The sequence below is a fragment of the Pseudorasbora parva genome, chromosome 12 (genome assembly GCF_024679245.1).
Source record: "Pseudorasbora parva isolate DD20220531a chromosome 12, ASM2467924v1, whole genome shotgun sequence".
NCBI classification, from domain to species: domain Eukaryota; kingdom Metazoa; phylum Chordata; class Actinopteri; order Cypriniformes; family Gobionidae; genus Pseudorasbora; species Pseudorasbora parva.
In genome coordinates, this window is record NC_090183.1 from 45750057 (window position 1) to 45762908 (window position 12852).

At 37.7% G+C, this 12852-nt stretch overlaps 1 protein-coding gene across 1 annotated transcript; it reads right to left on the reverse strand.

The window, feature by feature from the left end:
• Positions 1-397: 397 nt before the first annotated feature.
• Positions 398-12645, reverse strand: csrp1b (cysteine and glycine-rich protein 1b). Its single transcript, XM_067460493.1, has 6 exons — positions 12516-12645; positions 11171-11280; positions 5213-5381; positions 3119-3248; positions 743-836; positions 398-655 (listed from the first exon to the last, which is right to left on the reverse strand). The coding sequence occupies exons 2-6, from the start codon at positions 11277-11279 to the stop codon at positions 579-581; spliced, it is 579 nt and encodes a 192-aa protein (XP_067316594.1). The 5' UTR covers position 11280; positions 12516-12645; the 3' UTR covers positions 398-578.
• Between the last annotated feature and the right edge of the window lie 207 nt (positions 12646-12852).

Consider the following 12852-nt stretch of genomic DNA (forward strand, 5'->3'; position numbering starts at 1 on the left):
CTCGAAGCTGTATCTCTCCAAAGCTTTGACAGATTGACAAACTTTATCACCTCTCTCGACCCCACCACAATAATTTGGTCACAGCGCCACCTATTGGTTGAAAGTGATAAACCATTAAATAATTTTACCAGTGACTATATTTATGACTTTTCAGCCATTTTGTCTAAAATCATCTTAAAATGTTTTTTTATTGCTCATTGTTGCACTTGGTCTGACGCTCCCAGCCATCTTGGCATGACTTGTGGCGTTCTTTGTGCATGTTTTATTCATGCATTCTTAGTTATTATATTTTTCAAGAGTACAATGCATTGCATATCTCAGTCAGTGAAATGCATTAACAATTTATAAAAATAAAAACAAGTTTTATTATTGCATAAAAATGTCAGTTGATACTGTCTTGGTTTTCACATGAAACCCTGTTTATTGGATTTAGTACATATTAAGTACCAACATGGGCACGTGTGTGTGTGTGTGTGTGTCTATAACATTTATAAGTGATGTTTCTCATACAGCGTGAGGTTTATAGGTGGTTACGTGTCTAGTTTATCCTCTTGGGTTCACAGATGTTAGCTGTATTTCTATTGGGCGTGAGCCAGAGCACCAGCTCCCTGACCAAACCCAAAGCCCTTCGGTCCGAAGTTCTTAGCATAGCACCCTATAGAAATAGAAATAAAATAAATATTCAAGTAAATAACATTTATTATACTGTACATCAACTGTTTGCATGATGTTTGATACTGACCTTTACAATAAATCTCTCCATCTTTATCTGCTAAAGTGGTGGATTCCAGGCTCTTGCCACACTTTGCGCATCGGAAGCAGCTCTTATGCCAAGACTAAAGGACGACACACATAAACATGTGATGTATATTCATAAGTCAACGCCATTGCTGAGGATTTTCTCCTTAAAACTGAACCAATGTCTTAAAAACAAGTCTTGAAATTGCCGGTGTTTCTGACATCACAAACAGTTATCGTTACGTCCACAACCAGTCGCGTCATTTATCATTATCTATAACTGCTGTGGGCGGGGCTTTAGCATATTATTAACAAGAGGTGTGTTGGACATCGGCTGCGGCTGGATGGATGCGATTGGCGAGAGTAGCCGCGTGCAGGAGCTGCAAACGGAGACGTGAAGTCAGACACTTTCTGCTTCCCGTGGTGACGCTTGCACTGCCTTTGCAAACTTTATCACAGCTGAAGTTAAATAAATGCAATATTTCTTAAATACACAGATGCTTCAAATGACATTTTCATTCAATACTTTATGTACTGCTTAATAAAGCGTCTATTTGGACAAGATTAATGTTCAACATAAACCTACACTATCAATGAAGTGGTGTCAACGGTTTTTATCAGTTTTAGTTTAAATAAACATGACAACATAACATCGCGACTACATCAAAAGAGGTTTTACTGTGATAAATAAATGATTTGTGAGAATTAGCGTGACATAAGGTTTTAGAATAAACACGAAACACACGTGATCGCTGTCATGCGGTGAATCGGCCAATCGTGGATCAGCTGTCGTCATCAGAGCTCGAGCAGCTCCTGCCGTCCCCCTTGAGAATCTGCAGCGGCTGCATCAGCCGGCTAGTCTCGAATCGCTCTCGCGGTACTTTGTTGACATACGTCACAGTCACGTGCCGTCGGTGCTGCCTCAAGTCGGACAACATTTCTAACCGGCATGCACTGCTTCAAGTCAGCCGCCGATCGGTCTGAGCATCTCTGGGTGAAGGCGAACAAGCCTTGTGTGCGCTGTGGGTGGGGCATGCATTGTTGGCTTAATAAGCATAATAGGCTTAAGAACGTGCATGTAAGTGTAAATGCATGTAAATTGATATCAAGAATTAAAGGATAACTTCAGCGATTAGCATATGGCTTTGTATCAGTAGAAACCCTGGAGTATATTCAAATGATTGTGCTTTCCCCCCTCATATCCCCCTGAGAAAAGAGATTTATGCATTTTATTTCTGGAAAAATTCCTCCAGTGAAGCAAATTGATGATATTTGCGTCATCTTTGGAATGTTTGGCCAAAGGCTAAAGACTACAGCCAGCAGAGGGAGCCATTTCCGCATGTTTTCAACTCGCGCATGGGGATGGAGATCACACTCACAGCTCAGCTCAGCTCGTATGCTAAGCAATGTAAGTCTTTTTTAACTTCTCAAATTAATTTCTATGAAAGTTAAGCTTCCAAAGGCATGAACTGAAAACACACCAGACTGAACACGCGTTGTGAATGTATGCCGCGAATATGTGGTCACGATTTCCTCAGCTCTCATCACGAGAGCTCGTCAGCTCATTTATGACGTTAAATGTAATCTGACTCCTAATCTGAGTTAGTGCTGTGAGACTCACGCGGCGACTCGATCGTTATATTGAACACACACGTTCAGTATTTAATTGTAGTGTCTTCTCTAACTCAGTCACAGTAATCCAGTAGCGGTGGCTTTGGGAATGGCCTCACAGGGCAGCGAAGCATTCTGGGAATTGTAGTCTTTCATCCCCATGAGACAAAAATACATTTTCTGTCTTTTCTCAGTCTAGAAAGCACCAAATTCAAAAATAATTTCACATTTCTACTACATTGATGACCCAGTTTAAATACAGATTCATCTTCCCAGCGCTAAAGTACCCCTTTAACGTTTTTACTAGTGGAAATTATTTCAAGGATTAATATTCTGGGAATTAATACAAATCTGAATAGCTTTCCGTATGTGGGCATCGCTGTGATATATTGCCATATCTGTGCACAAGGCAACCCGCATTCAGTCTCAGCTGGTGGTTCAGGGTGTTTTCTTCATTAATGCTGCCATCAGCGACTAGTCAACGAAATCTAAAGCAACTCGTTCAACCCCTAATTCAGATTGGCAGTAATTTTTGTCAGTTTGCAGCATTATTTAAGGGCAGGACAGGACATGATGTGGTGCTTGTTTTGGATTTTTTTTAATAACAGTCGGTAATAAGTCTATTGTGGCAACTGAGCCGAAACAATTAAGACATTCTCCAAATGATTTCAGCACAAAGTAATCTGGCAGATGAGGTTTCGGTTAGCTAGTTTGGTAAGGCATCACAGGCCCAGGGCACGTCTCTGCAAGTCAGGTCAAGAAAACTCACATTTCCTCCTCCAACCACTTTCTCTGCCGCGTACACGGCCTTTCCACAGCGAGGGCAAATATCCGATCCGCCGAGCTTCTGCGCCAACTTTGACGGGTTGGGATTGTTGGTCGGTTGATGAGATGTTTGTCTGTGAGGAAAAAAATACAGACCGGCTACTTTAATGCACATCGGCAAAGACCAGGGATGGGCTTACTTTTAAAGGGATAGTTCACTTTAAAATGAAACTTCTGTCATCCTTTACAACAAGTTGTTTCAAACCTGTTTGAATTTCTTTCTTCAGCTGAACACAAGGGAAGATATTTTGAAGAATGTCAGTAACCAAACAGTGGAGCCATTGACTTCCATAGTAGGAAAAAAATATACTATGGAAGTCAATGGCTCCAGTTAATTGTTTGATTACTGACATTCTTCAGAATATCTTCCCTTGTGTTCAGCTGGAGAAAGAAATTCATACAGGTTTGAGGGTGAGTAAAGGATGACAGAAGTTTCATTTTAAAGTGAACTATCCCTTCACAGAGTATTTTACCACAGATTACAAAATACATGCTTTAAAAAGTCATCTGTAATGTATGTTTTTGGATTACACAAGTTTTGTAACTTAAATACTTTAGAATACTAATAAGGAATGTAACAAGGATAGGATTTGTTTATCCTCTACATAATATTTTAAACGGCATCAGTTTCCCACAATATTTCTTGAAACAAAAAATGCAGAACAAAATACTGATGCTCAAGATGTAAACACGACGCGTTGAGATCTGGGGTGTGTGAACTTTTTAAAATTGGATGAACAGGGTTGTACTTATTTTGTGTTCTGCACAATAAAAAATGCAGTTGTGACTTTTTATCTCACATTATTGAGTTTCTCTCACGATTCCGAGTTTGCTTAGAGTTGCGAGTTATAAAATCAGAATTGCGTGATAGTCACAATTACTTTTTTAAAGTTGCAAAACTTTTTTCCCCACTCAGAAAAAGACAGAATTGTGAGAGAAAAAGTTGCAATTACCCCAAAAAATGATCACATCCTGTGAAAAAGTTTTCACCCCCTGTTCTTAACTCTTTCTCCGCCACACCGTTACTTGTGAGAAAACGCTTCCCGTCCAAAAACATAATTTTCCAGGTTTCCTCTGTTATACGGTAGCGGGCGCTAAACGTTTTTTTTAAACGCTCTTTCTTACATTGCATGCTCAGATATTAATAAAACAAAATATTCTATGGGCTCTTACATTTTTGTGAAAATGGTCAAAAACCCTGGTGGTGGCTGGCAAATTATTATTTTTATTTTTTAAATGCTGGAGGGGAAAGTTCATGCATTGTTTTTCATAGAAGCTTGTTTTTGCCATTAAATATAAAAAAATAAAAAAGGCAATTACTTTAAATGAAACATGAGAACACTCGTGGGTCATCAGGTTCAGATTCTAGGGTTTGTACATTTGGTCAGTTTGTATAATTTCAGTCGTTTAGTCTTGTGGAGTTTGTAAACATCGATTATGTGAAATATCATATTCAGGACAGTTCTAAATAAAAGAAACATGTATTTTTAATAATCCCAGATCGATCTTATTTAGTTAAAAATATAAAATTGTTGCAAATTCTGCAAGGGTTATGAAATTTATGAGTATTTACATTTACGCATTTATCCAAAGCGACTTACGACTGAGGAGTACAGGAAGCAACCCGTCATGAAGATGCGAAGAAACGCAAAAAGTGCCCAAAATACAAAGATTTGGATTTTATTTAGAAAAGGGAGGGAAAAGAGAAAAAGAGGAGTTTTTTTTTTTTTTTTAAAGCAGAACTGTATCTTATGATGCTTTTGCAGGCTATCTGAGAGTCACCTGAGAATCACGTTACATTGAAATGTAACACTTGAACACTCGAACATGTTACAAATTTACATTGAATTTTAATGTCATTTATTTTAAACATTAAAGTAATCACTTTGGTAATCTAAAAGACTTTTCGGATGTTACTGTAATTTAATTACCACCCATTTAAAATGTAACTGTAATGAAATAGTTTGTATTTTAAATGCGTAACTAGCATGTATTTCGTTACCCCCAGCCCTGATAAAGAGGAAGCGTTCATACTGACCCAGCTGGTTTGATCCCCAGAGCTTCGCCCGAGTCCATGCTGAGCGTTCCCGCGCCTCCACCAAAGCCGTATCCTTTTGGGCCATATTTCTTGCCGTAGCAGGACTTGCAGTAGATCTCATCCTGATGCACAGCCACGGTGGTGCTATCCAGATTCTTTTTGCACACCACTGCAGTAAACACACACACACACACACACACACACGCACACACACACACACACACACACACACACACACACACACACACATACACACACACACACACACACACACACACACACACACACATTTAAGACCGTTTACTCTGTGATGTTTAGCAAAATAATCCACAGCTCAGCGGTTGTTCTTTAGAAGTAGAAGTTAAAGGGTTAGTTCACCCAAAAATGAAATGTCTGTCATTAACTCCTCTCCCTAATGTCGTTCCACACCCGTAAGACCTCCGTTCATCTTCACACACAGTTTAAGATATTTTATATTTAGTCCGAGAGCGTATGCAAGTGTATGCACACTATACTGTCCATGTCCAGAAAGGGAATAAAAACATCATCACAGTAGTCCATATGAGACATCAGTGGGTTAATTAGAGTCTCTTGAAGCATCCAAAATACATTTGGGTCCAAAAATAACAAAAACTACGACTTTATTCAGCATTGGCTTCTCTTCCGCGTTTGTGTTCAATCCTCAAATAATGATTCAAACGGTTATGAATCAGTGAATTGATTCATGATTCGGATCGCCAATGTCACGTGATTTCAGCAGTTTGACACGCGATCCGAATCATGAATCAATACGCTGATTCATAACCAAACGTTATTTGACATATAATACAACAATACAATAAAATCTAATACACTATGCACCCCTGCATCTAACCAGGCCAGCTGGACATCTAGCTTATTTTGACTGATTTAAAGCTTTTATGACTTGTGGTACAAAATAAAATTTGGATCTGTTTTTGATCAGAAGTGGTGGACCGAATCGACGCCTAGATGTCAGTCATTTAAAATGAGATGCCAACGTTTGTGTGTAATCACATGCAAAATGATTTGCCTTTGTCATCATTCTGTCTTTGTAAATGGATTCAATGCTATCCCAAGTAATTTACTAGCTGTAGTAACTGTTTCTCTGATTATCTTTACTCACAGACTGGAACTGAGAAATCCCTGATCTAGAGCTCATTGTGCTATAAAGACGTACTATATTGTAAGTTTTAATAACTCAAAACGTCTTTGTTTGTCCAAAACTGATCGAGCTGCCAAAATGGCGCTGTTTATTTTCAACTGTGAATGTCGAGCATGTCAAGTCAATTGTATTTGTGTAGTGCTTTTCATAATGTACAGCTTTAGAGAAAAGCATGTTGTTAATGTTTATAATGATCTTTAAAGGGATAGCTGACCCTAAATGAGCCTGTGCTGTTTATCTGATGACCATCTGAGATGTCGGTGTGTGTGTTTCTTCAGGAGAACACAAATGAAGATTTTTGACCAGCCGTTGCTCGTATAATGCATGTCAATGGGGTGTATTTCTATGAGAGTAAGAAAAACACACAGACTTACGAATCCATATTAACCTTCTAACTGTCATCCCCCTTTTTGAAAATAAACATGAAAATTCACTTTCCAAACTTAACTTAAATGGTTACAATTCAAGAATGCTTCGGAATAGAGCCATAAGTTTGAAATCACTTCAAAAAAGTAAAGTATAAAAAAGTTATGAGACTTTAAATTTACTGTAAATCAAATATACTGTACTAGATATTTAATATAAAATTTATGTTACAAAATAATGTGTACTCTAAAATTACTATCAAATCAAACCTATATGTCTAATCAATTTGTGTTCCAAATTTGAAGTTGATATCACAAAAATTAAAGTTCCCATTAGATTTTGTTTAGGCGCTGTACCACAAATAGCCACCGGGTGTCATTGAAATTCCATTGATTTTTTTTAATGCGATTTACTGTGTCAAATGTATATATTTTTGTCCAAATATCACAAAACAATTTTCAGATATAGAACCGTGAGACTCAGACCTTTCCGACGATATGTGTTTTGTTAAGATTAGAAAAGGTTTTTATTATAAAGTATTTAAATAAATATGAAACATGACAACGCCACTTGGGGAGGAGCCGCTGGAATAATTAAGAGCACCGTTTCCATGGTAACGCAAGGTCCGATTTTCACATGTTTTTACAGGATGAATCTTGAGTTCGTAAGCTTTCGAATGATATATACTTTGTCAACATTAGCTCAGGATAAACATAGGATATAATTGTTTTAAACATACAGTGGCAAATGGGCCCACCGGTGGGCCAGTGACAGTTCGTGACGACACACTGATGTCTTAAGACACGAAACGATCACTTTCTGCCAGAAACACAACAGTATTTGTGTTATTTTTACCTCATATCAGACGAATCTCATCTAGTGTTCCCAGCGCCATTACTCCCACTGAAGAAGGTCAAAATACCAGCAGGATCATAGATATATATGCATAGATGCCTCATTCAACTGATCCGCGCAGGCACTAATAAATGGAATCTATTAAAAAAATTTACTTTTTAAAATTAAAAATCCCCTGCATATATAGTATATCAGAGCTATACAAACTGATGTGTACTGCAAAGCTCAGTCTCCCTGCGATTTGGTGACATAATGCATCGTCGTCATCCTCTTCCTCAGTGTTAATGTCTCTAGTGTCCTCTGCACATAAACATCCATTTGTTCCCCAGATCTGCAGGCGATGTGCAGCCATAAAAGGCAGACGAATCCACTGGGATGTTCGTTTGTACAGCACCTAATATGGACACGCTGTTAAACAGAAGAGATGTACTCGCTGCTCGCTCCTGTGTTGAAAAGCATGCCTGCTTTCCACTCTTTAGTTCAGAAGCTCAAAAGTAAAACATGCTGGGTTTAAAATGGACTAACTCAGCAATTGGGTTGTCTTAAGCAAACATTTAACCCAACCGCTGGGTTAAAACAACCCAAATGTGGGGTTAGTCCATTTTTTTTAGTATTTTTGTCTTGTTTCTAGTCCAAATATCAAACAATTCTTAAAACAAGAAGTATTTACTAGACAAGCAAAGTAATTGTCTTGTTTTGGGGGGAAATAACTCAAAATGAAGAGAGTTTTTGCTTAAAATAAGATAAATAATCTGCCAATGGGGTGAGAAAAATAATCTTGTTTTCTGTTTGAATTAAGATTATTTTTCTCACCCCATTGGCAGATTATTAATCTTATTTTAAGCAAAAACTCTCTTCATTTTGAGTTATTTTTTCACAAAACAAGATAATAGTTTTTGCTTGTCTAGTAAATGTTTCTTAATGTAAGAACTCGACATAAAAGCATGACTGAGACCCAAACAGAGCAATATTTATAAAAATGTCTTTTGAGTTTTCGTTCACAGCTGACCAATACTTTATATTTCCCATCATATTTGACCATCTGCATGATCTTTCCCTTTTCCGGTTAACACCCCGTCTCTACAGGACTAAACCATCACCACCCGTTTCCACACGGAGAATCTCACACGTACACACACTTCCTTTCTGCTGAAAATACTCTATTATAGAGAGGTGTGTGTCTGAACATCTGCTCCCATCTCATGTCAGATAACATTATGAGATGAAGATGAAAGCGATAACACTTTAGAATATGGTCCCGTTATTAATAAATAATGCAATAATTAAATAACAAGAAACTCTGATTAATGAATTAGTGAGTATGATGTGAATGTGGTAGTTCACGGTTAGCTAATCAATAACTACACTGTAAACATTTTGTTTTTGGTTTAACTTGAAAAAGTACGTAACCTGATTACCTGAATTTTGAGTTTATTGAAATTAAACATTTTAGTTGGAAACTGGTTTAATAAACAGAAACTCAAAATATTACACTGCATAAAATGCTCTTCTTATTTAGTATTTTTTTCTTGTTTCCAGTCCAAATATCTAAATATTCTGAAATTAAGATTTATTTATTTTTTACTAGAAAAGTAAAATGACATACGCAATTTTTTCTTGTTTTCTGGGGAAAAATATCAAAAATGAAGTGAGTTTTTGCTTAAAACAGGCACAATGATCTGCAATGGGGTGAGTAAAATAATCTTATTTCTGATTGGGACGGAAACAAGAGACTTGTTTAGATTATTAATCTAGTAATCTAGATTAGATTACTTGTAGAAGATTATTTTTCATTGGCAGATCATTTTGCTTGTTTTAAGCAAAAACTCACTTCATTTTCATTTGATTTTCAACAAAACAAGAAAAATGATTTATGCCATAGTAAATGCATCTTGATTTACGAATTGTTAGATATTTAGACTATAAACAAGACACAATTAAGAAGAGCATGTGTTGCAGTAATGTATCCGAACCATGTGATAAATCATGAAAAAGCGCTATTTGGCTGCGTTATCACAAATAAAACACACAATTACCCAATATGCTCACAACATCTTTTAATAATATTTGAATAAAGGGCTCCAAAATGTTCATTGTATTAACTCAAATTTTCAATTTCAATGAACTCAAAATGTTAAGGCAACCAGGTAACTTATTTTTAAACAATCTTTTTACAGTGTACTATTTTTTTCATTCCTCCCCAAGGACTAAGAACTGCAGGTTCATAATTAACATGAATAATGCATGTATTTTTCTCTTGTTTCTAGTCTAAATATATACAAATTCTTAAATCAAGATGCATTTACTGGATAAGAGAAATGACATCACTGTTGGGTGTAATTAGTTAATAAGTAATTAGTAACTGTAATGTATCACTTTTCCCTTGAAAAAGTAAAGTAAGGGATTACTCTTATTTTTTGTGTAATTTAATTTCAATTACTTGTGAACTACTGTAATTAAATTACACAAAAAATACGAGTTATCCCTTTCTTACTTTACTTACTTTATATAACGTAAACGAATGAGTTATAAAATAATCCCCCCCTCACAGAAGGAAGGGCAAAATTAGCCGAATAGACCAAAACCACAGTTAGTCCCAGACTGTAAACATGTTTTTTTCTGCTGTAAAGTTGGGCATTTTAACATGAGGCTCAATGAGGTTCTGCTCCTTCAGGAGCCGCTCTAGTGGCCAGACGAGGAACTGCAGTTTAAGGGTGCGTTCACACTTGTAGTTCGGTTAGTTTGGTTCGTTTGGTCCGGACCAAAAAACAAAAACAAAGCATCTAGTCCTGGTCTGCTCAGCGTTCACACTGGCATTTTTAACAGCGAACCTAAAGTTACCGAACCAAAGGCTCAGGGAGACGCTCACAACCTGATTGGTCGGCTTATATGACGTAGGAGCTGCTTACTGAACATTCAGAACAACGCTGTGTGCTGATTAAACGCGATCATTTTATGCGTGAATATGGCATTATTTACCCGCTGAGAACTCATGAAGAGCTCATAAAGTGTTCAAAACATTTAAAACAGCTCCAGGATTTCCTCCGTTGTGCAGAAAAGAGACGGCCGTTCTGTTGTCTGTGCCGGATAATAATGGCCAACAGGTCCTCTGATGAGAAGAGCCAGGTCTGCTTTTTGTGCGTTTTTTCTAGCATTTTCTAAACATGCTCGTCAGACCAAATATTGACCAAATATTGATTAGGCACCTCCTCGTTGCTCTACGTTTGCCCTCTAACGTTAACGTTACTCATTCTGGATACATCGATCTTTCCGCGTCGTCAAATCAGCTGACTATGCGTCGCATCCTGTGACATTACGTCCTGTTTTTGGTCCGTTTACATGTCTTTGGTCCGTGTTGCGTTCATAAACCTGTTTAGAGTAGTTCCCAGTCCTCTGAAGTATGAATAAAATGGTATGACTGATTCATCAATCAGAGACTAAAGTGTTATTCCTGCATTACTCCGTTTTTCATTAATGTTGGAGCCGTACTGTAAAGTGTGAGCCAGAAGTGTAAAGGAGAGGACGAGTAAAGCCTTTAGTGATGTGAGACTCACTGCACAGAAAGCAGGACTTGTGGAAGCTTTGGCCCTCACACTGGACCTCCTCTGCGAAATACACCGTCTTCTTACAGCAGCCACACTTATTTCCTCCTCCGAGCGGCATTCTGAGAGACACACACACACACACACACACACACACACACACACACACAGACAGACGCACACACACAGACAGATAGACAGACAGACGCACACATAGACAGACAGACACACACACACGCACACACACACACACATACACACACACACACACAGAGTCAGACACACACACAGACAGACAGATAGACAGACAGACAGACACACATATAGACAGACACACGCACACACACACACACACAGAGTCAGACACACAGACAGACAGACAGATAGACAGACAGACAGACGCACATATAGACAGACACACGCACACACACAGACACACACAGAGTCAGACACACACATACACACACACACACACACACACACACACACACACACACACACACACACACAGACAGATAGACAGACGCACACATAGACAGACAGACACACACACACACACAGAGTCAGACACACACACACACACACACACAGAGTCGGACACACACACACACACATACACACACAGACAGACACACACACACACAAACACACAGATGCACACACATAGACACACACACACACACAGACACACACCAACAGACAAACAAACAGACAGACACACACACATACACACACAGACAGACGCACACACACACATACACACACACACACAGACACACACATTAAAAGATACACAATTACACACAGACAGACACACACACACACACACAGATGCAAACACAGACACACACATTAAAAGATACACAAATTATTATTATTAGTTTTCTTCATAAGGTAACAATGAATCAAATTTGGTGAGTTCAGCTAAAGTTTCATATCCTGTTATAATCCAAACGGCTGCATCAGGGCTGATGTTTCCCTCCACATAATCATGGATGATTAATCTTATTTGTTCCCGGTAACATCATTTTATAGATGATGCACGATGATTTCTACACTCGGTAACACTTTACAATAAGGTTTCATTTGTGTACATTAGTTAACATTGACCACAGCATTTATTAATCTGGGATAATACATCACAACATTTACTAATACATTCTTAATCAAAAACATAAGCAAGTTATGAAGAATTTTATTGTTGTTAACAAATGTTTACAAAGATGAGTTTTAACTAATGCATTAACTAACATGAACAAATGAGAGCGTATTGTTAAGTGTGACCATATACTCATATACACAAACTTTATTTTTATGCAAATAGTTGGTATTAGGTAAGAATTGGTAAGACTCTTACCTGCAGTGATGCTTGTGTCAGAGCGATCAGCAGCTTCTGAATCCTCGTTTGAGGAGAGAGAGAGAGAGAGAGAGAGAGAGAGAGAGAGAGAGAGAGAGAGAGAGAGAGAGAGAGAGAGAGAGAGAGAGAGAGAGAGAGAGAGAGAATTCTAACGTGTCTGGCTCTTCTCAGATCATTGTTTGATTATTATATACTGTTAGTTGACCGATGCTTTACTAAGAGTATGTGCTCTGAACAATCAAATACTTATTATTTATACAAATTTATAAAAATTATTTATGTACTGCATTTAGACTAGAACATTATTATTTGTATTATTCTTAGTCATTGTTAACCA